The sequence below is a fragment of the Pipistrellus kuhlii genome, unplaced genomic scaffold, assembly GCF_014108245.1.
Source record: "Pipistrellus kuhlii isolate mPipKuh1 unplaced genomic scaffold, mPipKuh1.p scaffold_m20_p_11, whole genome shotgun sequence".
NCBI classification, from domain to species: Eukaryota; Metazoa; Chordata; class Mammalia; order Chiroptera; family Vespertilionidae; genus Pipistrellus; species Pipistrellus kuhlii.
Window position 1 is genome coordinate 45,807,001 of NW_023425416.1, and position 27,447 is coordinate 45,834,447.

General features: G+C 46.4%; 1 protein-coding gene across 1 annotated transcript in view; it reads left to right on the forward strand.

Annotated features, from left to right (window-relative positions):
* Window positions 1–27,447, forward strand: part of LOC118715513 (myosin VIIA and Rab interacting protein) — a 137,875-nt gene that overhangs the window by 73,730 nt on the left and 36,698 nt on the right. The window contains exons 4-7 of the mRNA XM_036431940.2: window positions 21,297–21,433; window positions 24,345–24,425; window positions 24,972–25,069; window positions 25,233–25,313. Of these exons, the coding sequence (XP_036287833.1) occupies window positions 21,297–21,433; window positions 24,345–24,425; window positions 24,972–25,069; window positions 25,233–25,313 (397 nt within the window). The remainder of the gene's footprint in view (window positions 1–21,296; window positions 21,434–24,344; window positions 24,426–24,971; window positions 25,070–25,232; window positions 25,314–27,447) is intronic.

The following is a 27,447-nucleotide window of genomic DNA, read 5'->3' on the forward strand; positions in this document are numbered from 1 at the left end:
GAAGTTAAAGATACTTGCAAAGCATACTAAAAGCAAAATTCTAATGTATCTAGTTTTTTCCATCTTTTACAGTTTTCTTGCCCATATTTAATTTAGTCTACCCAGGCTTCCCCAGACTTTCAATTTTATTTTAAAAGAGCAAGTCTCTTTCATTTCACACACCTTTCATTATTTTCCATAGCATTTAATTAAGTTATGTATAACTGGCACCAACATAATTAGATGCAGATTCTTGATACAACTCAACTGGCAGAGACAGAAACCTCTGGTGTCCTGGAGAGTAGACAACTACCTGTGATCATTCAGTGTACAAAGAGTATTGACTGAGCGGAGATTGCCTAAGACAGCATCTCCCTACTACAACTCTACTTCCTATAATTCATTACCACTAGCGCTTTCTCTATATCTGGACCTAAACTGAGAATTCCAAAAATCATCAAAAGGGCTTCAGAGCACAGAGAAGAAGTTGTATACAGTGTTAAGATAGCACAAAGAACAAAACAGATTACAAAACCTGAACATTTTAGGTCAGCCTAATTTATGAATATTAACATAAAGGATTCGCTAATAGAATCCAGGAGTGCATTTAAAAGAACAATACATCATAACAAAATAGTATTCACCTCAGAAACACAGGAAATTAAGAAATCAGTCTAGTAATATAACATCACATATTAATAAGCCAAAGAAAATCAGCCATATGAGTCTCTGAATAGATGCTTTAAAATGCATTTGACAAAATCCATTATCCTTTTTATTTCGAAATCCATTCTGGAAAAAGAAGTGCCTGTTTTCTTACTGATAAATGTGTGTGCGTGCCTACCTACTCTCCCCCTCCCTCAAGCCAAAAGGCAGCATCAGACTCAACATTAAGTACGAGGAGCATGGGTATTTAAGTCAAGATGTTCACAATCACCACTGTTATTTAACACGAAATAAAAAGATATAAAGTATCTAAAAACTTAAAAAGAGAAGGTAAAATCCTCATTATTTCAGATGATGTCATTGTGAAACTGGGAGGTTGGACCCCTAAAAACCAATTGCAATCATTCAAAGTAGGTATACAGCTACCATGTTAAGATACAAAACCCAAAAGCTTCCTTACACAGAAACAGTTAAAAATATCATAGAAAAGAACATCCCATCTGTAACAGCAAAAAGGATAAGACACCTCAAAATAACTTAACAGGAAATCCATAGACTCCATATGAGAAAAATAAAAATGTTGTAAAGAGCTCAGTTCTCTAAATCAATCTGTAACTTTAATTTGATCCCAATATAATTTTCAACAGGATGTTCCTTAAAGTTACACGAGCTAAATGTAGAAGTTCATATGGAAAAATAATGCAAGAAAAACTATGAAACCTCAGGGGGAAAATAGAAGATAATTAAAGAGCATTCTTATCCTAGATATTAACCATGCAATAAGTATGACAGTTTCATACCAGCACTGAATAGATAGCTATGTGGAACAAATCAAGAGCCAAGATGTAAGCCACATAGAGAGGGGTGAGATAGATGAATTCAGTTTGTGAAACCTATGGCATTTCAACTCGGTGAAGAAAGGTTTAATAATGGCATTTGGTTTAACTAACTGGCCAACTTGGAAGGGGGCGGAGGGCTGTATCCTTAAGTTGCTTCTTACATCAAAATAAATTCTAGAATTCTAGATCAATCAATTATTTAAATATTAGAATTGAACTTTGTAAGAAGTAGATAAAAACGTGCGAAAACATAATCTCAGAGGAGTTGAGCCCCAAACCAAGAAATTCTAGCATAAAATACATCTTACTTTGACTACATTAAAATTAGAAATTTTTGTATGATGAGAATTACTATAGACAGTCAACTACCAAGAAATAACACACGGGGAAAAAATATCTGTAACATAAATTCAAAGAGCTAATGTTCTCAAATTATAAAAGTAATATAAAACAAAAAAGATACTGAAATAGAAAAAAAAAAAAGGTATATGAACAGGCAGCTTACAGAAAAAGAAATTTCTATGACTCATGGCCAAAGATAATTAATATTCATTATAATTGAAACAATGCAAATCAAAATGGAAAGTAATTTTTTACCTATCAAATTAGCAAAATGGGATATCTGTAATACTTTCAACAACAAAGATAATTTTTTTAAAAACTTAACAAAACATATTAAAGTTTTATTGTTTTATATATATATAAAATTGATTTCAGAGAGGAAGGAAGTGGGAGAAAGAGATAGAAACATCAATGATGAGCCCTAACCGGTTTGGCTCAATGGAGAGAGTGTCAGCCTTCGGACTGAAGGGTTCCAGGTTCGATTCTGGTCAAGGGCATGTACCTTGGTTGTGGGCACATACCCAGTAGGAAGTGTGCAGGAGGCAGCTGATCGATGACTCTCTCTCATCGATGTTTCTTGCTCCCTCTCCATCTTTCTTCCTCTCTGTAAAAAATCAATAAAATAAAAAAATATATAAAAAGAAACATCAATGATGAGAGAGAGTCATTGATTGGCTGCCTCATGCTCGTCCACACTGGGGATTGAGCCCGCAACCAGGACGTGTGCCCCGACCGGGAATCAAACCATGACTTCCTGGTTCACCACTGAGCAACACCGGCTGAGCAAAACATATTAAAATTTAACAATATCCAGGTCTGGTATATATATATATATATATATATATATATATATATATATATGGGAAACAAGCATTCTATTCTCAATTAGTGGAAATATAATCCAGTACAAACTTTCAGAGGGCAGTTTATACATACTTTCTGACTCAAAAATATGCACTCAACAATTTACCCCAAAAATCCAAAGGTACAAATATGGGGATGGCATCCCATCAGCTAACCCAGCGAAGTAATACAGCAGCCACCAGGACTGATTGTATTAACGTTGATGGTCCCTTTTCCACGGCCCGTCACACTTCACCATGTAGTTGTATGATTTTCTCATTTCAATTAGAGGACAGAACAAAACCATGCACCTCGTGTATAGTGATTTTTGTACCACATTGTCAAGTGCATTTTTGAAATTTAAATGGTAGGTATCCCATAGCACTGCTGAATTCAGAACCTTCCTCTTCTTCTCGACGTTTGTACAGGGACAAGCCTCCATGAGGCACCTCGCCACTGGTAGGTAAGAGCCCACTCAGCTTCTTTCCCTTCCTCGCCCCTCAAACCTCCCAGACTTGCATTTGTGACATTGGTTTTTATGCTTCAGGAGGCAGGCTGTTCTGCCAAGAATTGGCTGTGCGCCAGAGAAAAGAGCCCTATTTTGAGAGACACTACAGGCCTTCCGTTCTGCTGAAGGAGATGGAGGGGGTGGTGCTAAGACATCCACCTGTCTGAACAGGATTTGGAGTCCCTTTGGAAAGTCCTTGCTCAGAGACCTCAGTCCCCTCCTTTTCCCTCCATCACCTCTTTGTTCTTCAGTTTTACTCCATTTCCACCTCACTCTAACCCAGGACGAGGACAAGCAATGTGAAAGGGCCTGAGGAGATATTTTAATTTAGTGGTAAAAACCCAGAAAGAGTAGGCAGAAGTTGTCAGGAGAGCTTGCTCCATCGCTATTTGTCAGTAGAGATAAAGGGGTATAGCATGTTGTATGTAGAATTCAATTTTATATAAGATTCCATAACTTATCACTTACTAGTAAGCCTTCTGGGACACTTGAGTGTAAAAGAGCATGCTCTTAATTACACTAGGACCGACAGATATAAACAAGAACTATTCTGAACAAATTACACTACACGGTGTCTCTCCCCCCCTCCCCCACCTTCGTTCACAGAAAGCCTTTCTTGGTGTATATTTCTAACTTTTCCATGTCCAGTGGTCCTATAACCCTAAACCTGGGGAGCCTTACGCAATTGGACTGAGTCAGGGAAATTCAGCTCCATCAGGGGACAGTTGCCACAAAACCCACCTGAAGAGTCCTTTTGGTAGCTCAGACCTCTGTTAGAGACAGCCCATACCCTAACCTTAAAGCACTTAGCTTTCAGATCACATACTTGTGCTAAAACAGGATTCGTTCTGGTTGTATGGAAGATAGAGCAATGGGTGCCCAGGTACCATGCATCTGTGAGGCACACCCTTCTTTTGTGAGATTCTAGAACTTTGCATCCCAAGAGCCTTTGCAAACCAACACATGTCCTGCAGGACATGGGAGAAACTAAAGAATGAATTCATCTTAGTTAGACTTCTCTTTCTTTATGTTTATTAAATGTAGTTATTTTCGTTTTTACCTGGTAATTCTAATATCTGAGGTGTCAGCTGGTCTGCTTCTTCTAGCTGTTGTTTCTCCTGACTCTTATTCAAGATTATCCAGATTTAGCAGATAGGCTCATTCTTAGTTTTGTTTTTGTTTTTATTATCAATTGAGGTAATGAGAATTCAGGCTAAAACTCCCAAGAAAGGTTTGTAGTTATGACTTGAGGTGATACATTTTCAAAGGAGATTTTTAATGCACCATTTTCAAATCATATTTATTCCACTCATCACCAAATGTTTTTTGCTGCCCCATTCTGCATGATGGGTTTATTTCTAGGTGATTCTTACATTAAAAGTATAACCTGATGGGGTCCAACCCTTATAGGAAGGGTCTCTTTTTAGATTTCTCCACGTAGGTGGGAGCCCTAAAGTTTATTTCTTATGCCTTGTACCCACCGAGCTGTCCAAAGAGAAGCTTCAGGTTGTCTGGATTCATCTGAAACCTTCTGGCCATAAAACACCTCCCTGTTTGCTTGATTCCTTGAATTCTCATTTTTGCAGAATGTTTAGCTTTGAAGATTCCTCATTGTCTTTAGTTGTTTCTAGGGGGGTTATAATGTAGGGTATAAAATCCACCGTACTGCCAAAGCTGGTTTGGCTCAGTGATAGAGCGTCGGTCTGCGGACTGAAAGGTCCCAGTTAAGGGCATGTACATTGGTTAAGGGCATGTACATTTGATTCCGGTTAAGGGCATGTACATTGGTTGCGGGCACATCCCAGGTAGGGGGTGTGCAAGAGGCAGCTGGTTGATGTTTCTCTCTCATCGATGTTTCTAGCTCTCTATATCTCTCTCCCTTCCTCTCTGTAAAAAATCAATAAAATATATTTTTTTAAAAATCCACCGTACTGCTAGAAATGGGAGTCAGCCTATAAAATGTTTAGGTTATGATGTGACTAAAGGTCAGCAGTATTCTGTTGGACAGTTCTCTCAGATCCAGCCTGGCATCTCGGAGCCTACCCTCTCCATCTGCGAAACCTGCATGTAACACGTGCCAGCAGCTTTGAGTGTGGTTTTCATTAATGGCTCAGTCCATGTATATTTAATTACCCCAGAAGGCTGAACGTCAAGCTTATTTATAGCCTGGGCCAGAAATCAACAATCCATCTCTAGCATTTAGCGCCCCCTGTGCTTTTCCTGTGGCCCTCCGGCTCCGTGGGCTTGGGAAACGCTGTGCTTCTCATTGGAGCGTAGGTGCCAGCTTATTTCAAGCATAAATCTTACTGCAGCCACAGTGGCTGAGGAAACACAAAAACAAGGAATGTTCACCCCGCACATCATTACCTGGCTTTTTCCCGTGGGGCCTGCTCATCAGAAAGGAAATGTCATAACACAGGCAATCGATGCCTTCTTCATCTTGACTCTCAGTAGATCAGCTATATTCCTTTAAGCAGATACATTCGGGAAATTGGTTCCATAACTTATTCTATAATAAAACACTTAATATGTTTATAATCAATGTGTTTCTGCCCATGCAATAATCCAAAAGAATACTCAATTGTTTTGTTTTAAATATATTTTATTGATTTTTTTTACAGAGAGGAAGGGAGAGGAATAGAGAATTAGAAACATCGATGAGAGAGAAACATCAATCAGCTGTCTCATACACACACACACACACACACACACACACACACGCCCAAGGATGTGCCCGCAACCAGGGTATATGCCCTTGACCGGAATCAAACCCAGGACCCCTCAGTCCGCAGGCCGACTCTATCCACTGAGCCAAACCGGTTAGGGTGTACTGGATCATTTTTGAGTGAGTAACCCAATTTAAAGAAACTGAGCATTACCTTACATTTAATAGACCTTTGTGTTTTGCCATGATGAGAAAACACAACCTCTCGGTAGCTTATGTGGGAGGTGACAGGGATTTAGTCACTCACTCAACACCTGTTTGATGGGTGGCCACTATGTCAGGGCAGAGAGGTCCAGCCTTAGGGATTTAGAAATTCAGACACAGATTCCATGTTCATGGAGCTCACAACCTCGAAAGGGAGTAAATAAGTCACTGTGTGATTCTCTCTGGGGTGAGTACTGAAAAGGAAAGATACAGTGCTGCGAGCAGGTCCTCATTTAGACGGTGGGGACCAGGAAAGTGACCTTTGAGATCCCCTTAAAGGGTGGCGGGAGCTGGTAGACGAAGGCAGATGATGGCACAGCGTGGGAGGCAGACAGAGGAGACGCACATTCCAGGGGAGGCCAGACGTGCCCAGGATGGCTTGCTTCTTAATTTCTCTCTTTTTCACTTTTCTCTCCTCTTCATTTCAGTTTCCATCCTCAGTAATAAAATATCGTAGTGGTGCTAAAGGCAAATGGAAGAAAAGTATTGAATTATCAGAAGAGTTTCTGCGTTTGGGCCTCCTTAGATAGCGGACCTCAGTGAGACCTCAGGGGTCTGCAGCAGAGAGAGGTACCACCTCCTGCAGGGGCCCTCACAGAGAGCTACCTCCAGCAGCCTGCTTTAGAGATACAGTTTCTAGAACCTCCGACCAGAGTCTGCTCTTTTTCTCCCATCTCTTCCTGCTTTTTTCTCCTGGTTATGACTCCCCTTGGTTCCTTGGAAGTGCCCATGCCCTAACTTTCTGGGTTATCACCGTGACAATTCTGTGACTTTGCTTCTCCATGAGTTACAGGCTCAAGTTCAGCTAAGCATCCTTCCTCCCGCCAGCATAGGGCCCAAGCCTAAACATTGGCCTTCCCAGGCCCTGTGGGCAGGACTCAGACAATCTTAGCAAACCTGCTCCTTTCGCAGGTCCCAGTCCATCACACCGCTAAGTGTTTTATCTAAAAGAAAGCCAATTGTATTTAATCTGGGCATCGACTTATTCCTGCTTACCCTCTGGGAGGAAGCATGGTCCCATGTATGGAGTTGGAAGGCAGTAGTAAAGTGCCATGGGCAGGACGAGATGAAGGTGACAGATGTGGTTTTGTACATGTTGGGCTTTGAAATGGCATATCAGATGGGGAGTTGGCCAGCCTCAGAACTCATAAGTGCCTGGATGGTAGCGAGGACTAGGGGGACCACACCAAAGAGGAATCATAAAGTGAAGGCAGAAGAGGGCCTAGGATGAGCCTGATGTTAAAAATTCAAGTTTCTGTCCAGCTAACGTGGCTCAATGGTTGAGTGTTGACTTTGGGAGTCAGGGCACAAGCCCAGGGCTTGGGCTCGATAACCATTAAGGGGCATGCAGGGGGCAGGCAATCAATGATTCTCTCTCATCATTGATGTTTCTACCTCTCCCTCCCAATCCCTTCCTCTTAAATATATATATTACACAAAATTCAAGTTCCCTCAAAAGAACCCACAGAACATCAAGCTAAGAAATTAAAAGAAAGGTTTGTTACCCCAGCATTAAGAGGGGGCTAGCCAGTAGACAATACTATTTCACTTTATAAAAACCTTAAAAAATGTAAATCTATAGAAAGATCCTAGAGAAATAAAGCCTAATTTGGATAAGGCATCATTTGGCATGAAGACAGTTCAATTGGGCTGGAACAAATGTATTGTAGAAGATGATGCTGTATTTATTCTTAGGAGCGTAAACAAACATCTCTTAAAGTCAAGATTCAAAGCTGCTGCAGAATGCTTTTCAGTGTCTTGGATTCTCATTTGGGTGTGGGAGCAAATGGCCTAAAGGAGGCAAACTTGAATTCAACATCGATCAACACATTGGCTAGGGAAGTGGGCTGCTTGGCCTGGGATGGGTGACCTCCGTTGCCTTCAGGGTTCCTAGGAATCCTGCCTGAGGTGTGAACTGCTCTCAGAATCATCATAAAAGCCCTAGAATATTAAGCTGTCGGTAATTCAAAGGCAGCATTAGCAGGGGAGTATTTGGGAATTTGTTGATAAGGAAAGAATGGAAGAGGCTTGTAGTTTATCATAGTAGAAGTGAGGATGTGAGCTAATTAAGAAAAGGGATTTAATTTATTCTGAAGAATTGTGCCAGGGACTCCAGTCAAGCAGCTTCCACAGACTCATCGGAATGAAACTACACAAAGACATCTGCCTTTTCCGAAATTGTGTGTCTCTCAGGATTTGTGCAAGCTGAGAAGTCTCACTCCAGCCTCTAAAATGAGATCTCTCAAGAGACTTGTAGAAGTGGCCTTGTAGACTCAGGAAGTGTAACAAATTTCAAATAAGCTAAATAACTCTAAAATGTCTTTGTGGCAGCTGTGCCTCTCAGATGCAATCATAAAGCACTAAATTTTTTCATTGCTTCGAATCAATTTAGCTTCTATCTCTAATTTTGAGGAAGATAATAGACCATTCAGTAGGTAGGTTATGTCTTGGACATGATGTATTAGCCAAAAGAAGTGATTTTCTTTCTCAACTTTTTAGAAAAGTCCCATGTATTAGATTGCTTTCTTTGTGCTTAAAAATTCCCTTTAGGAAACCAAGATTTGTTTTATATCCTCATATAAATAATGTTTGTGTGTTTTATTTATTTAGTGTTTACGTCAACTTGTGAAAGAGGAAGGGGAAGGCATCACTTAGGGGAAGGCACGTATTTGAAAGCGGGAGGGAGCTGGGCAGAGGAGCAGTAAAGCAGGTTGCAGGTCATGAAAGAGAATGTCTTTCAATGTCAACAGAAAGGGGTGTGGCTGGGGAAACTGTCCTTCAGGAATGAAGGTGAAACCAGGAGCAGGACTCATAGGGCAGGGGATATATAAGTGTGAGAGCCTGTGGTCCCCCAGTATGACCAGAAGGCAGAGGATCAGCCAGGGAGTATGGAACAAATGTGGCCATCAGCATCTTTTTAAAAACTTTATTGTTGAAAGTATTACTTATGTCACCTTTTGCCTCCATTGATCCTTTCTAGCCTCTCCCTCCTCCCACCCCAGGCCTTTACCACCCTAGCCATCCGCATCTTCATCCTTGACCTAAAACTGTGGTTGGCAAACTGCAGCTCACGAGCCACATGCGGCTCTTTGGCCCCTTGAGTGTGGCTCTTCCACAAAATACCACGACCGAGGCAAGTCTATTTTGAAGAAGTGGCGTTAGAAGAAGTTTAAGTTTAAAAGAATTGGCTCTCAAAAAAAATTTCAATCGCTGTACTGTTGATATTTGGCTCTGTTGACTAATGTGTTTGCCTACCACTGCCCTGAAACAACTCTAGGTCGGTAAGAAGGCAGCTGTAGCTTATTTATTAGCAAATATTTTTTGCTTGCATCGTTTTGTTCTAATTCCTCAGCCACTGATGAGATATCTGGAACCAACATTGCCACCTTGTAGCTGATGAACCTGATGCTTGCAGCGGTGGTTATCACATCATCCTTGTCCTGCATTGCCCTCAGAAGCCCTCACTGAGCTGAGTAGCTCTCCAAGCTGGAATCTTAAGATTCCGAGATGTGCCCTTGGGGTGCAGGACAGGGTGTATTCACACAGAAGGAAAATGTTGATCCCAGATATAGTTGGAGTGTGCCAAAATGCTGGAGGACTTGTCTGTGCCTCAAAAAATAAATAAATAAATAAATAAATAAATAAATAAATAAATAAATAAATAAAATATGCTATAACTCCAACAAGAGCCCCCTCCCCCCAAAAAAATAATAATTGACAAGAAACAAAACTCACTCCAGAACCCCAAACTAAAAAAGTACACGAGGCTTAACGGAATTTTTCTCCCAGGCTCTCAGGAATGCAATCATTATCATAAAGCTTTTGTACACTAAGCTCTGAGGCACATGCCTCTTTGCTGGACATTTCTGGGCAGTGAGCAGTTTGTTATGCAGAATTGTATTTTTCTATTTTCTTCTCTCAAATTATGTACAGGGTTTTCAGGCGAAGGTGTGTGTGGCCATGAATGTGTGAGAGCCTATGAATCTATTTCGCTGGGACAAGGTCAAGGAAAGTCACTTCCTATTCTGTGTGCATCCCTAATAATAACATGAAAGTCCTTCTCTCCATCCTTGTATTTCTGACCTTGAGACAATCTCTCCCCAGAGCTTACCGACAAGTACCTTGCATGGCGCTACTGGATGCTGAAAAGCACTCCACTGGCACTGGTCGCATTCAGAATTTCATCAAGAAAAGTCAACGTGTCCAGTTTTGTTTCTAGGCAGACTTTTTTCTTGCTTGGCAAGCTTTGATACCCTGACCATTCTGGACTCCCCTAGGAGACTGACAGTGCTGGGGGGGTGCCTGTAACGTGTCCCCCGAGTGCTCGGGGCTGGCCAGGGAGGAGCTGGGCCAATGCCCTGTGTAGAAAGCCGCCATGTTGTGAAGGGCCACTGTGTGAAGGGCGGTGGCTGTGTTCGGGCGGCTCCGTGCACTGGGACTTAGAGGGCAGTGTCACCCCCAGGACAGCTGGGGAAAAAAGAAGGGGAGGGACAGCAGAGGAGGTTGCCCTACGCTATGACAGGCGCCCTGGTGTGAGGCGGACATCTGTGGACAGAGCCCTCTCTCCTTGTTGACCAGCCAGACTCTCTCCTGATGCCAGTTCTGCTGAAGGATGGTTTCTGGTCTCCAACTCAACTCTACGTTGACAGGATAGTGTTTCCCTTCTAGGCGAGGAAAACCCACCTCCGCTGGCCAGCTTCAGGGTCAGGCTGTTAGGGTGAGACTGCGGAGTTGGGTTTCCTGATCCACATGTGTCATTCTTCCGGCGCCAGACACTGTATTTTTAATGAAAGAATACGGTGTTTCTCCGCAACAGTTGTTTTGTTTTGTTTTTTTGGGTTTTTTTTTAAACATTGATTATTTTTAAAAAATATATATTTTATTGATATTTTACAGAGAGGAGGAAGGGAGAGAGTTAGAGAGCTAGAAACGTCGATGAGAGAGAAACATCGACCAGCTGCCTCTTGCACACCCCCTATCGGGGATGTGCCCGCAACCAATGTACATGCCCTTGACCGGAATCGAATCCGGGACCTTTCAGTCCGCAGACTGACGCTCTACCACTGAGCCAAGCTGGTTTTGGCGTGCAACAGTAGTTTTAATGGCCATGTGACAAATCAAAGACAACACAGAGCTTTCCATGTTTTCTTTTCCCCTTTAAAATTTTATTTTCCAACAACAGTTTACATTCTATGTTATTTTGTATTAGTTCCAGGTGGACAACATGGTAGTACCTACCTGGCACCATATATAGTTATTACAACACTAGAGGCCCAGTGCACGAATTCATGCACAGGTAGGATCCTGCCAGCCTGCCCCGATTGGGGACCATTGGGCTGGGCTGGCCGAGGGAGGGACCATGAGTGGTTGGCAGGCCAGCCCCACCCCTTGGTAGAACTCCAGGTTGAAGGGACAATTGGCATATTAGGCTTTTATTATATAAGATTATTGACTATACTCCCTAAGCTGTACTTTACATCCTGTGTCTACTCTGGAAAGGCGTCTCTGTGTTTGATTTAAATCACCGGGCACACATATGAGCAGACAGTCACTAAGTACACTCTTAGTGGGCTTGTATTTTATCCGAAATCACAGGCGAGAGTGATTTAATGAGTATTAGCGTCATGTCACAGGGCATTTTCCTTGTCACTTCCAATTCTCACATTTAATAGCATGCTTGATCTACCAGTTAGACTGTAGGCTTCGTGTCCAAGCTGCATCAAGAGCTGAGGAGAGTAGGGAGAATTCAAATAAGAAAAGGGACCTGTTTGGATTGCCTCCCCCTTTCCCCAGAGCGCCCCCCCCCCCCCCAGGAAGGTGATTGTTGCCCAGGGAAGTCTTCACCTCCCCCTCTCCCCGGTGATGGTGCCCAGGATTGGAGATGGCATTGCAGACGCACGTTAGGATGCATTTCAGAAGCTGTGACTCTGGGCGGAGGCCCTGTAGACCTGGAGGTGGACTCCACTCTGGCTGAGCCTGGGCAGCGTGTGTTTGCCTTCCCTTGCCCGGCCTGCTCGTTCCTGCTCATTCGCAGGACAAGGCCACTGCCCTGTGACTGCACAGGGGGTGCTCCTGGGGCTGCAGCCTCTTCTCCTCCAGGTTCTGTCACTAACTCTCAGTTCACAGACCCTGAGGTCTTTGCAGCCTGTTCGTGGTCAGCATCTCAAAACCCCAAAGATGCCCCCTCCCCAGATTATTTGCATCCCTCCTGGGCTCTCTCTCCTTTCCCCTTGATCCCAGCCAGCCTGCCCCAATTGGGACCCCCTCCTCCCACCCCTCCAATAAGGCATGGGTACATCTCTCCACATCCCTCCCCCAGGTGAATCTGACTTTTAAGGCAAATTCTCCTGCTGACTAGGGGTGTTCTAGAAGTATCTGGGGCTTTGCTCTGGGATGCTTTCAGCTGTGCCTGGGGCTGTCACAGGCTGCCTTGTCACATGGGACTCCAGTTGGCCACCCGGAACCCTGAGAAAGGAGGGAGAGGAGAACTGAAAGGCATGGCCCACTTCCTGAGTGCCAGGCATGCTGTTTAGGTTAGCTCACCAAGTCCTTAGAAGCCTACTATCCCTGACTCACAGGGTAGGAGAAGGGCTCAGAGAGGTCAGTAACCTGCTTAGAGTCACGCAGCTGATTAGATTCTGAGCTTGGATGTGGAATCCTCTCTTTGACTCTGAAACCCAGAATCTTTCCACTGTCTCATGTTGCTTACCTGCGGGCATGAGGCTACCCACACTGGCCTCTGGAGGCAAGTCTGTCTCAGAGGCTGCCACCTCAGGAAGTGGAGTTGGCCACTGGGCTTCCCATTCTGGGAGATCCGGGTCCCTTGGTACATCACAGCTTTGTAGTTGGTGGCCGCTCCCCTCCAGGAAGCTGAGTCCCTTGCCTGCTCTCTCTGGCCCTTGGCCAGACCCTAGACGCCAGTCTGCCATGGCCCACCAGCAGCTCCTGCCCAGCACTGGAATAGCAGGGCACCGTTGCCACGGCAGCCGCCCTGTCTCGGCATTGCTCAGGCACAGAGGTGAGGTGCCCTCGGCTTTCCTTTCGCTTCTCTCCTCATCACTCTTCTCAGCCCTGTCAAAACACCATCCCACTTGCACGCAAAACCAGCAACAACAATATGCATCGCTTCCAGGAAGACCTCCTGCGCCCAGAGCTTCCCCAGATCCCAGCATCGCCCCTCCCTGAGCCGAGTGGGTGAGTCAGCTTCTAGCTGCTGCCTACACAGGCGGTGCAGCTCTGAGAAGCCCCAGCCAACGTGCCCCGCCCCCCCACCGTCCCGAGGGCGGACCAGGCCCGGCAAGTGGGGCAGGACCCTGGGGCGCCTCCTGATCCTCCGCCTTCACACGAGGGGAACCAGCTGCGCTTTGGAGGCAGTCGGAGGAGAGAGGTCCCCAGAGCCCTGCCTGAGCTTCGCCGGAGCTGGAAGCTTTCTGAGGAACCTGTGGGAGTGTGCACACAGCCCCTGGTCATGGCTGATACACACACCACACACTCACAGACACGGAGTCACGCATACACACGTACCCTCTCTGCCTCCCTCCCTCTCTTCCTTCTCTGGCTCTTCTGCCTACCCACTGTCCCCCTATCCCCCCTCATCTCCTTCTCACTCACACTATGCTCTCACACGACATCTATCTCACACACTCCACAGTCCCTCTTCCTCCTCCTCCTTTTCCTGTCCTCCCCTCCCAGTTCTCCTCTTCTCCTTCCCTTCCCCTGCCTGCCTCCTCATCCGACCTGCTCTGGAACCTGTATACATGATAGGCATAGTGTTAGTCTCTTTCTCATTCTCTCACACACACACACCCTCCCCCCTTTTTTCCCAGATACATTTAGGCTGTACAGCCTAACACCTCACCCCTCTTTTCTTCCTCCCCAGTCCCCAATATACATACACTGACCCTAAGTCCTCAGACCATACCTGTGACCTCTGACCCTTCACAGGTGGGCTTCCCTGATTTCGCTTCCTCAGGCTATACCACATCTGGACCTGCCCCAAATGGCAGTGAAATCCTACACTTTCCCTGGATGGATGGCTCAGTCAGCTGGGGCATTGTCCCGTACACCAACAAGGTTGAAGCATCATTCCCCAGTCTGGGCGTGTGCAGGAGGCAACCGACTGATGTTTCTCTCTCTCTCTATCTCTTTCTCTATCTTTCTTATCTATTTCTTTATCTTCCTTCTTTTTCTAAAATTAATAGAAGCATACCCTTGGATGAGGATTAAAAATTTTTTTAACTTATGTTCCAACTTAAACTATAATTCCACCTTCATGTGGTTGTGGAGTGCCCGAGATTAGAAAACCATGCTCAGGGAGAGCAGTGGCTTGAGCGTGGTCACATGGCCGCTGTGTGACAGAGGCGGGCTGGAACCATCTCTGAACCTCGGCTGGGATCTGTTTCCGCTCTTCTCTTCTGACTGAAGGTGCATCTGCTCTGCCCTAAACCTCACTGTAGTATGAGACGAAGTCGAGTTTAGCACACGACAAAGGCAGCATGGCAATGCAACGGGGAGATCTCTGCAAATGATTCCCAGCCCCTGATTTCAACTCTCCTCCAACAAAACCCTCCTCTCAGTGACCCAAGAAATCACAGATTGTTTTCAACGGGTCCCTGATGGCAGGGAGGCTGTCCAGCCAGAACCCCTGTGTGACTGCAGGCCAAGAACTGCATACAGGAGTGTCTGGACCAGCCCCAGGGGAGCTGCTGTGAGAGCAGCGGGCATATGGGGCTCATCCCGGCAGATCTGCCCAGAGCCCCCCTCCCATGTCGAAGCAGCAGGCTGAGAGCACAGGCCAGGATGAGGCACTGGGCAAAGGCATCCGCCTTTCTGAAAGGGGGAACATGTCCTTTGCCAGGCACGATGACAACTGCAAGGAGAATCTGGGCGCTCTGAGCACAGCAGCTGTGCTCCCTGGCAAAGCCCCTGGTTTAATGTTTGGGTGAAGCAGCGCGCTCCCCCCACCGTCCTCGCTCCTCCTGTCTGCATCCGTGTGCCGGGGGATCGGCAGCCCTGCCAGCGCCCGGAGAAAAGGCTCCCCTGTTGCCATGGAGGCTTTCACCGTCTTCAGAGGCTGGGCCTTGGCTCTCCGATCCCACCGCCAACCACAACTGAAAAGGCTTGTGGAGATGGGAAATCGCTTTTGTGTGTAACCGCTAACATCACTGGGAGCTGACTCTGTGCCGAATCCCTGTTCTGAGGTCACCTTCATAGCCACTCTGTAAGGCAGTACTAGTAGTGGCGGTGCACCCATTTGGCAGATGCTGAAACTGAGGAAAGGATGGGTCAAGGAACTTGCCCGAGGTCCCACGGGCAGGAGGTGGTCAGGGTTTACTCAGGGTCGGTTGGCTTTCTAGTTGACTCGCTTACCCTCTGCATGCGGTGCTCTCAAGAATTCGGAAATCTGCCAAAACAGGTTTGGCTCAGTGGATAGAGCCTCAGCTTGCAGACTGAAGGGTCCTGGGTCCGATCCCGGTCAAGGGCACGTACCAGGCGCATCTCCGGTAGGGGGTGTGCAAGAGGCAGCTGATCGATGTTTCTCTCTCATCTATGTTTCTGACTCTCTTTCCCTCTCCCTTCCTCTCTGTAAAAAAAATCAATAAAATATAGTTGTTGTTTTTTTGTTTTGTTTTTTAAAGAATTCGGAAATCTGAAGACTTTCAAAAGGATAGACCCTGGGGTTCTTCGTCGAATCCTGGGCAGTGGTTTCAGTTTGGGTGAGCACAGCCAAAAGGCCCCTCCAAGAGCAATTTATTCAAGGCTTCTCTCAGGAGGTATTTTTGGCTACAGACAGATGTACCAGATCTTGCTATTCAGAGCCTTGAAGTCCACCGTGTGGAGACTGCTAACATAAAATAGAAAACAGCCCACCGCCGCCACCTCCACGCTTGGCATCTCTGGCCTGACTCCCGCTCCGGAGGTGGGATTGTAGAAATGTGCACGATTCCCATCCCTGAGGAGAGTGTCCTCAGCCCGACCCCCGAGCTCAGGCTTCCCGAGTTTCTCAGGAGGCAGCCAACAGCAGAGAGGCTTGGGTTCGCCACAGAACCTACCAGAAGGTCCCTTCTGCTCAAATAGCTTGGACACTGGGAAGGGGATCTGTGATCCTCTATTGTCAACAGGCACAAAGGGGCGGTGTGGGCCTCGATGAAGATGAGCTCCGTGACTTAGGAGAACAGGAGTGCTGCTGGAGGGATGCAGCTGGAAGAGTGCTCGGGCACTGCAATGTCCTCCATCTGCTCTCCTCTGTCCACCCCTGGACCCTCTCTTTGGGTTTACCATGGCACTTCCTGTGAGTCAGACCCGCTAGCACCTTCACCGCGCATGACAAGTCCAGATAGATTGGCCGGTCGATGACTCGCATTGGGCCCCGTTCAGAGATCACGCCACGATTTCAGTTTATTTTTCAAATCAACCAACAGCAGCAACCTCTTTTTGGAGATTTACCTTTGAACAAAAATACGTAAAGTTCACGTTTGATTTGCAGACTGCAAATGTGTTCCTGTTTGGGTAAGAAGCGGCCATTGCTGAATTTTTGCATGAAAAGGAGTAGGTGAGCCCTGTGCCTTTTCGGAGTTTGCGTGTAAATCCTGTGTAAGTGGACAGAACCTATTCCTGATGCAGTGCATTCCAGCAAAATGTAGACAGAATTCTGCACACACGCTCGTCTGGAAGAAAGGGACCCACCGGCAGAGGGTGGGGTTAGTTGTCAGCGGCCAGGAAAACCAATCTCCCCCCTCCTCCTGAGTGCTCTTGGTTTATCTGAGGTCCTTTGCTCAGCAGGCGCTGTCTGTGTAACAGTGGTGAGCTGTATGCAGGAGCCTGGATCCCCCGTGGGTACTCTGAGTCATGCACACGCAAGCACACAGGGGTGGGAGCTCACGTGATGACTTGCAGAATATTCTACCCGCCACTTCACAATCATGAGAAAAGCACATTCTTCAAAACCATGCCTAGATCCTGTAGAGAGAAGCATCCAACTCTTTCCTGTCAAATGTTCTGCTCCCTTTGTGCGTGTGTACGTGCATTCATGTGCATGCATGCATGTGTGTGTGTGTTTGATCAGAAATTTCAAATCAAGACCTTCTGTTTTATTTAGCCCCAGGATGAAATCTTACCTGAAAAGTCAACCCAGGTCTTGGGCAGAGAGCAGACTGGCCCACCTGGCATTGGGGATGGCACTGGGCAGTTAGGAGATGTTTCTGTAGAACCTTCTGTGCTGGTGGCCTCCTGAATTCATCCTCCCTGCATACAAGGGAGGGGGGCTCGCAGCAGGACAGGAGGGCCGTTGCAGGGGTCACATTTCAAGCAGGTGCCTGGGGTTACAAAGAAATGTTCTGTGATGTCCCCTACATCATCTGTGCTACCCGTGCCTGTTGCTAACCGTGCTTTGCAGAGGAGGTGGTACTGATAGGCGCAGTCTAAAGTATACTAAGTGTTATAAAGCGCCACAAGCATGATGGTTTGTTCTGATCCTTTCAACAAGGTGGCAGTGGGAATGATGCCTATTGAACAAATGAGGATGCTGACACTCCAAAAATAAACTGCCTGTGGTCACAGCCAGCGTGAGGTTGTGCCCCTGCTTCACGCTGTGGCTACATGTGCACACACTGGAGTCAGTATGAACGGGGCAAAACATGTGCACACCCTCCTGTGCCCCCTGGGAAGAGTGCCCGATCGCCCTGCCCAGAGAGCCCCCCGGTTTCTCTTCCACTCCTTCCTCCTCCCCCCCCCCCCACTTTTCTGGCTCTTGCTGCCATGGCAGGCATGTCTATGTTGAGAACATTTAGCAAAGCAGACCTGATGGTCTGACTCATGAGAAAGTACACGATGAAACCACGTCCTGGGTGCTTCTCTATCACAGGATCTTGAATTTGCAAAGCAAGAGAGTAAAACTAAAAATAAAAATCAGCCTGGCCAGTGTGGCTCCGTGGGTGAGCATGGACCTCTGAACCGGGAGGTCACGGTTGAATTCCCAAACAAGGCGCATGCCTGGGATGCAGGCTCGATCCCCAGTGTGGGGCATGCAGACAGCAGCCGATCAGTGATTCTCTCCCGTCACTGATGTTTTTATCTCCCTCTCCCTCTCCCTTCCTCTCTGAAATCAATAAAAAAATATATTTTTTTAAAAAGTCAATACGAGCAAACATTCACATGACATTTCCCCACCAAGTGTTATTCAATTGGGCAGCCTTAGATGAGTTTTGGTCCCTCTCCCTCCCGCCTCGCACGCACGCACGCACGTGCGGATGGGTTTTTCTCAGCTTGGATGTCTGCGGTTTCCCAGCTCCCATCGCCTCCCTCCGAAGCCGGTAATAGAAACAGATGGTGGCAGTGTGCTGTGCGCCGCGCCTTCCTTCCCTCGGGGGGAGCTCTCTGCCGGGAGCCCCGGGTCTTCCTCAGAAGGATTCTTGATTCATGTTCTGTCTTTGGGTTTTCCTGGCCAGGAGGACATGGAGTGAAGATTGGGGGGCCCCCGTCCCCCCCATTATCTGTGCCCTGGCATTTCATTCCATCTCAAGACACCTGAACTCGATCTGGGTAGAAGAACGTGCCAGAGAGAAACCCTCTGCTTCCGGTAATTTTCATCATTCACCCCTATTGACTTGCCCTTTATTTCCACGCTCCCTCTCATTGATTGTGTACTATCGTCCTCTGCCATCGGCTGCCTGGTTGTTGTCATGGATGTCTGTGACAGGACGGGGTCATTTGGGTCCTGTTTGGTGCATACATGTTCAGTGTTTTGCATATGAGCATCTGTGCAAACATTTGCACGATGGATTTAAAGGGACATTTTGTACTACTGGTTTTATTTTATTTATTTTTTTAATGGAAAAATGTATTTCTCCTCTCTTGATTGACTACACTGCAAAGGCAGGAAGAATGCATTCGGCGGCTGCTCAGACAGCCCTGAGGTGGCGCGTGCTGGCAGGTGTTGCCGCCTGCCCTCCCTGCAGTCGGCTGAGTCTGCGGCTGGGCTCCCGCCGCATTCCAGCTGGGAGCCGGAGAGCCAGGTCTGAATGGAAGGGTGCTGACCTGTTCCAGGAAGACTCTCCACTCAGGCTCTGTGGGCAGCAACCGAGGGGACATGTGTGTTCCCGGGGATTTCACTGTGTAAGCCTGGATTTCCACATAGCTCCTGCAGAATGCTAAGTGTCTGCCACCAGAAGGGCAGTAAGGGACTTCTCAGGGACCTTAAGCTAAGAGCTCAATCCTTGGATCTGTGTTTAATGTTATTGTCATCAAAGTCATAGATGTACCGACACAAAATGTCAGCTGGTCTTCTTAATGGATTGTACAAAAAAACCATAGCTATCCCCTTTTCCCCCACCACCACCCTAGTCCTGCTTGCTAAATACAATCATCTTCCACGTTAGCTTTCTTGTGATATTTATCTCCACACTTCTCAATGGCTCGGTACATCTCTGTATTCCTTAATATGAAAAGGTTTCATTCTGTTATTCCTCCAAACTCCCAACACATACAAGTCATTACCAAGGGCGGAGATTGAGAAGAGAAAGAGGCATTCTGAAAGTCAGAGAGTATCGTGGGAGCCAAAGGAAAAACAGCATTTCGGAAACAGTGAAGGGGTCAGACACATCCATTGTGGGCTGGGATGGCACCTGAGCGGAGATCGATGGCATGGCCCGTTGCCTTCACAGGAAGGTCTGGGACCACGGAGGGCAATGCCGGTGGAATACGCATGGGATTGTTTGAGGAGGGGGTGGGAGCGAGGACGTCAACACTACTTGTAAGCCATAGAGACTCCAACAACCAGAGTGGGCCTTCACTGGAAGGGAACACTCCTCGCTATAGAGCATGATGTTACCACTAATGGAACAGGTGAATAAAGCAAAAAGGTGGGAATTGGGCACATTTCTTCATGCGAACGTGAAGATGTTATCGGAGTGGAACTGGCATGTTGATGCGCCAGGACCTGAGAGGGGAGGCCGTGTAAGATGCAACTTTGTGGAGCTGGAACTTGGGTTGCAAAAAGCTGTGCTCATTTGTATTCTGAGGAGGAGGGAGATGAGATGCAGGGAGATAAAGCAGCATCTCCAAGGCCACATGCTGAGTGATGAGGTTGGGGAAGAATCCGTTAAGTGTTGACTGTTCTTTGCTGTCTCGGTCATACTAATCAGCACAGGAAGATGCAGGCTTCCCCTCTGGGCCAGTGGAGCTTGGAGTACAAATTCCTGCAGCTAGAGCAAGAACTGCAGCTCTTCAAATGAACTCTGTTGAGTTCTCTTACCTCAAGTTGTTTCTGACAAGTAAAAGAAGGCAGTCCCAATCAGCTTTTGAAATAAGAAGGCAAAAAAAAAAAAGCCATATTCACATAACCTTTATTCCTGCCTCCAAACAGCTGAGGCTAAAAGATATCATTTCACTCCCCCTCTCCCCTCCCATCCCGCTGGTTGACAACTGCCTGGTTGTGTATGAGTCAAACTCTGAACCATACAAAGAGGAATGAATCAAGCATGGGAGTGGAGCCGAGAGCTACGGAGATCACCTGAGAGATAGGAAAGTTCAGGGAGGTCAGGGCCAGCGGCCTCAAGTCTGGAGGAGGCTCCTTGAGGGCCAGATAGGGACAGTAGGGCAGGTCCTGCCCAAGGCTGCTGGGCCCAAGCCCTGTGAGTGACACCTGGGCAAAGTTCTAGAAGAAACTAGAGGGTATGCTGGCATCCACCACCAGGCCGTTTCAGAAATGGATTCTTACATAGACTTTTCTGTGGGCAATGGTATTTCTGTTGTTTTGTTTGTTTGTTTTAACATATTTTATAGATTTTTTACAAAAAGGAAGAGAGAGGGATAGAGAGTTAGAAACATCGATGAGAGAGAATCATCGATCAGCTGCCTCTTGCACACCTCCTACTGGGGATGTGCCCGCAACCAGGGTACATGCCCTTGACTGGAATCGAACCTGGGACCTTTCAGTCCACAGGCCGACGCTCTATCCACTGAGCCAAACTGGTTTCAGCTCCGTTGGTTTTGATCCCTTCCTTTCCAGCCTCCCTCAAAGCTCTTCTCCCATTTCACCCCCATGGAGTTGCTAGGGCACAAGTCTCAACAACTGATCTGTGGAATCCACAGACTCTCCCCCCACTCTCCAGGCAGCAGCCTTTGCGATCCACCATTCAACAATCTCATCTTGTCATTCTGATGTTCTCTCCTGTAACTGTGTTTTCCTCAGGCTTCTGCGGACCCAGTCCCTGGAATGGTTCTACAATAACGTGAAGAGCCGTTTCAAGCGCTTTGGCAGCGCCAAGGTCCTGAAAAACCTGTACAGGAAGCACCGGCTGGAGAGCGGAGCGGGCTTCGACATCCTAGGTATGCTGGCTGCCTCTTACTCCAGGAGTCCTTAGGGGGATGGGGGGGTGGGGGGCAGAAGAAGGCCTTGCTTGGAGGCCCCATATGCTGAGGCACACTCACCTGGACAGGACAAGCTCCTTAAATATCCCCCTCTAGTGAGGAGGCAAAAATAGAACCTCAATCAAAGCTTCTGTTAAGTTTTGAGTCCTTTGGTTCCAGCATCCCCAGTGGGCTGGGTATATTAGGAGTGAAGAGGACCGAAGTATTTCTGCAAATCATGGACATTCTAAATCTGGATCCTTAGAAATAAAAGATTCTTAGTCATCTTTCCCTAAGGATTTCAGCATCAGCAAGTCATCCTGGGTCGGTTGAGTAGACTAGGTCTGCACTCAGAGAATGTGGCCCCAACTTCTCTTTCCTCCTACTCCAAGATGCTCTTTATACCAGACTCCGAATGTGAGGGAAGGGGAGAGTGAAAAAAAGGATGACGCCTGTGTACGCTGTTTTATTCAGCCAATGTAGGGAAACCAGAATGAGGAAATATATGCTTTAGCTCTAGTAGACCAGCCAGTACAAAGAAATTGTTGTCAGCATATGAAAAGCACCTCATCCAAAAAAGGCTGTTTTGTTTTGTTTTTCTATCTAGAGGGAGGTTTTTCCTCCATTACTTTGCTGACACGGGTGAATGCTTTTTATTCATAAGAAAGAGGTAGAGGTGAATCTCCTCCATCTCATTTAGAGCTTTTTCACCATCATTATTTGGTATTCTCCAAAATAGGATGGAAGCATTAAACCTGGGGTCATTAGTGCCTTTTGTGGTGGTTGTTAGAATCTCTGTCTTTCTGCCTATGGCAAAGAGGGCAGTGCCCAAGATTGCCACCTATTATTTTTATCTTCTCTTTGTGGGGTTTTCTTAAAAAAAAAAAAAAAATGTTTCTAGGAATGGAGGCAGAAAAGAGAACTTTAAAGTAATGGTGTTCACAGTAGTTTTTCAACCCAAAAATATTTCTCAAGAAGGTTCCAGAATAGAACCAGCTCACTCATTTGCATGCTGTCTTTCCTGTTCTCTCTTGTGCACCCTCTGGTCTGCTTTACGGGCCCATTTCCGTGTCCCCAAATTCAGATCTCATTGGCGTTCTCCAGGGCTCCCTGCAAATGGAAAGGAAAGCAAACCTGTGTAGAGACTCCCACAGCCCAGAACACAATTCTGATCTCCTTCCATTTCTCCCCATGGCCCCACCGGTGGAGCAGGCTGACAGGAATCCCAAGTGGGCCAGCTCAGGGCTTTGAAATCCTCCAGTGTCATCTTCAAAGGATAATCGTTTGCTGGGAATAGCTGTCCGCCATGATGGGAACAGATGTAGGTCCCAGGCCTTCTGTGATTCACCACTTCTTTCACCCGGCGCTCAGTCACAGCTCTTAGCACTTTGCATCCGGTGACGGTTGACTAAGCTGGGCCCTGTGGGGCCACGTGGAGACAACAGCTCCTTTGTCTCTGTGTTCTCAAGGCAAGGCTTAGTGCCCGGCATATATTATGATCTCCATATTGCACTAGCTAGTTCAATCTTAAAGCGTTTTGTAGGTACCAAGACATTTCATAGAAATATTAGAATTGGTTGCTTTAATACAATTGGTATTAAATCATTTTATTGATTATTTCCTCTTGATAAATAATGAAGTCAAGCAGACGGGAAACACTTTATGAGATGGTACTCAAGCCTGTAAAGCTATGATCATAAAATGAGATTTATTCTGCATACCACCTAGAAAATTTAGTTCTATCTCAAGTGCTTAGGTGGCCTCCTGGTTATGTTAGATGAGTGGGGAGTCATTACCATTGTCTTCTAGCTACCACCCAACACCCTTGTATGGTTGTCATCTGCCATTCTCAATCCTAACTACCATTAGGACCCCCTAAGGTGTTTTAAAAAAACAATCCAGTGCCCAGATCATCTTCCAATGCTCAGTCAGTTACTTCTGAATCTCTGGAGGGGGACCCCGTTCAGATATTATTTAAAGTTCTCTGGGTAATCTTCAGGCACAGCCAATTTCTCTGTAATTTGTTCAGGAGAATTCTGAATAAATGGTTCCATCTTCAATTCATCTAAGGGAACTTATTTTCAGAATCTTTTAAAAATATTTTTTATTGATTTCAGAGAGGGAGATAGAAACATCAATGATGAGAGAGAATCATTGATTGGCTGCCTCCTCATGCCCCACACTGGGAAACGAGCCCGCAACCAGGACATGTGCCCTGACCTGGAATTGAACCAGTGACCTCCTGGTTCATAGGTCGACGTTCAAACAATGAGCCACATCAGCTGGGCCATTTTCATAATTTTGATTGTCATATCATGATATGCAACATCTACAGTGTGTAAGGCCTGTGCTGAGCTCTAGATCTCTCAGTGCAACTGTTAGAATCAGTGCCATGGACTGTAGCTAAAGAGCAGACGCACAGGGTCTCATCGCCATCATGAGGAGAGCGCTCTTGTTAGTCCTCTTCTTCTGTGTCAGAGAGGTCAGGGTGCTTGCTCAAGGTTACATGACTAATAATTTGCAGGTCAAAGGAATTGACCTCACATTTCTCTGAATTCAATCCATTTTTCTGTCTTGGACTCCACATTGCCTCCAAAGAAGGTATTGGAAGAAAGTTGGGGTGGTAGCAATGCTACACCAGGAATCATCAACTTGAGAAGAAAAATGTGATTGATCCAAAAGTGTAGTATTGTTGTGTAGCCCAGTGATTCCCTAATCTGTTAGCAGGGCTAACTTCAAGTGGGTAATGGTGGTCTGCCAACTTAGTGCATGATAATCATGATATCTGAAGACCTTTGATAATCATGATATCTCTCTCTCTCTCTCTCTCTCTCTCTCTCTCTCTCTCTCTCTCTCTCTCTCTCTCTCTTCTTTCTTCCCCATCTCCCAGGAGGAAGCTTTTTTGAGGCAAACCTGGAGAATGAAGGAAGTGTTTCAGGAAGTGATTCAACATTTTATAGGCAATCAGAAGGTAAGCTTGCTTAAGAATTTACAGCTAATGGAAGGTTGGAAGAATAGAAGCACCTTCAGATACTGTCCACATCTCCCAGTAGCATTGTAAACACTTGATACAACTATGTATTGCCGTCTGGGAGTCTCCAGGGGTCTTCCTGTTGTTGCCTCTTATATGGATCCATCATCAAAATAGATGAGTAAATCCAAGGCGTGGCCTAGAGAAGTGCATTTGCTACCCAGCCACCGGATACTTGGTGACCAACTAGTTAGTGTTTGGAGTTGGAATATAAAAATCAGTATACCTGGGCAATTCATACTGAAGTATTCTTATAAAAAATGTACCACTTACAGATTAACTTCCCCCTTTTTTATACCATTATAACAGTTCCCTCAGAGCAGAGGTTAAAAGCAAAAGCAAATTTCTAGTTGTAAGTAAAGCCTTCTCCAACACATCAGCTCCCTCTCCAGAGCTCTGAGCAGAAGAGCTAAGCAGAGCTTCCAGTGGAGCCGTCATTTTACTTGTCATTCCCTTTCAGAAAGTGACCTCTGTCCTGTTTCCTAGGACACAGCATGATGGACACATTGGCTGTTGCCTTACGCGTGGCCGAGGAGGCCATTGAGGAGGCGATTTCCAAAGCAGAAGCCTATGGGGACAGCCTGGTATGGACCCCCTTCTCCTCTCTGGGGCGGTGTGGGGCGGGGTCCTGGCTGCCAGGAAAAAGTGCTGGTTGTCAGGAAACCAGTGCCAACCTCTTCCTCCCACGAAAGTGACTGTACCCCAAACCTGCCCAGCAATTGGCCATTCTTTCCCCTCCCTCTGCAGGACAAGCAGAACGAGGCCAGTTACCTGCGGGACCACAAGGAGGAGCTGACTGAGGAACTGGCCACGACCATCTTGCAGAAGGTAGGTGGCCCCACCATCCGATGACTGCGGCTTACCACCCTGGCCCCAAGCAGGGCCTCCTGAGAGCTGCAGAGCAATCACTGGCACGGCTGTTGTCGTGGGCACCATTTCTGTGCCTTGTCGCTCTGTCCTCTGTGCTCTGGAGGCTAACGCAGAGAGACTGCACTGCAAATCTAAGACCAAGGGTGGAGTGCGTTTGCCTTTAGGGATTGAGCTGGGGGTGGGGAGCCAAGAATCCAGCAACTGAGCAGGTTACTCACTGGCTTCCTGTTTCGAGCATTATGTGTGTGCATGCCTGTGTACCTGTGTGTGCATGTGTGCATGTGTGGGTATCCTCTTCTTACACTTCTCAGTCTTTTGCAGAAAAAGCTCACAGTCATCCCCTGCTACCTACGTTGCCTAAACTCCTTTACCGGGTGTGTCAGTAATGACTTCTTGGAAACCACCCACCCCTAAACTCTGTGGCTTTACATGGGATTATTTCTGTGTTTCACAGCCAATGCTCCGCCCCGTAGGATCCAGTTCAGTTCTAACACCAGGCAGCATTAGCACAGACTCCACACGTGAGGGGCTCAGTGCCACAAGATGCCAGTGCAAGTCTCTGGAATCCCCACGTCACCCACTTCTGCCCAGCCCTCCACAAATTCAGGGCTTCCCCATGACTTCTCTCAATTTGGATCATTTGCTAGAACAACTCATAGAACGCAGGAAAGTGATATTCTTACAATGACCTCTTTATTATTATTATGAAGGATACAAATGAACAGCCAGTGGAAGAGATAACAGGACCACAAGATCTGGGGGGATGGGTGTACAAATGTTCCTTGTCCTCTCTGTGCCTGTGCCAGCTAGGAAGCTCCCCCGAACCTCGGTGTTTTTAATAGAGGCTTCATTTAGTAGGCATAATTGCTTAAGTCATTGACCACCTGAATGAACTCAATTTTTAGTCCCTGCCCGCGCCCCCCCTCCCCAGAGGTTGGGGTAGAGCTTAAAGTTCCTTGGTTTACATGATTGGGGTTTTAATTGCTTTTCAGTTACAGTTGACATACAATATTATATTCATTTCTTATTACAACATAGTGATTAGACATTTATGAAATGGTCACCCCAATAAGTTTAATGTCCATCTGATACCATACATAGTCATCACAGAATTATTGAGCATGTTCCCTATGCTGTACTTCACATCCCCATGACTACTTTGTGACTACCGATTTGTACTTCTTCATCCCTCACCTTTTTCACCCATCCAGCCTATCCTCTCCAATCTGGCCACTATCAGTTTGTCCTCTATATCTATGAATATGTTTCTGTTTGGTTATTCCTTTATTTTGTTTTTAAGATCCTACATGTAAGTGAAATAGTACGGTATTTGTCTTTCTCTGGTTGTTTTTTTTTGTTTTTTAGCCACCGGCCTCCTTCTATCTAGTGGCCTTGGCCATGAGTCACCTCATTAGCATAACAAAGGCACTCCTGTCACTCAAACTATTTCAAGAATTTTTTAAGCTCTGTACCAGGAATCAGTCTAACAGCAAATATGTTTTTTTTATTGTACCACAGTTTATTTCTCGCTCATGCATCTGTACTGGCTCCATCTAAAGCAGTGGGTTGGGTCAATTGTGTTCACTCTGGCACCCTACTGAGGGCACATCAGCTACTCATGGCCATGACCAAGCACAAGGCAGCAAGAGGAAGCCAATGACATCTATCAAGGCCTAGGCTCAGCCATAACTCCCTGTAACCCACTCCCTCCTCACATGTCATTGGCTAAAGCCAGGCACACAGTCAACACAAAGCCAAAGGTGGGAGGTACACCTGACCCTTGAACAATGTGGGGGTAACCACATTGGGGGGTAACCACCTGTGCAGTTGAAAATCCATGTATAATTTAAGTCACTTTCTGCTTATGCAGATTCTCAACTGCATAAGAAAAATACAGGTAAGCCTGGCTGGTGTGGCTCTGTGGTTGAGTGTCGATCCATGAGTCAGGAGGTCACAGTTCAATTCCTGGTCAGGGCACCTGCCCAAATTGCAGGCTAGGTCCCCAGTAGGGGGTGTGCAGCCGATTAATAGTTCTCTCTCATCATCAATGTTTCTATCTCTCCCTCTCCCTTCCTCTCGGAAATCAATAAAA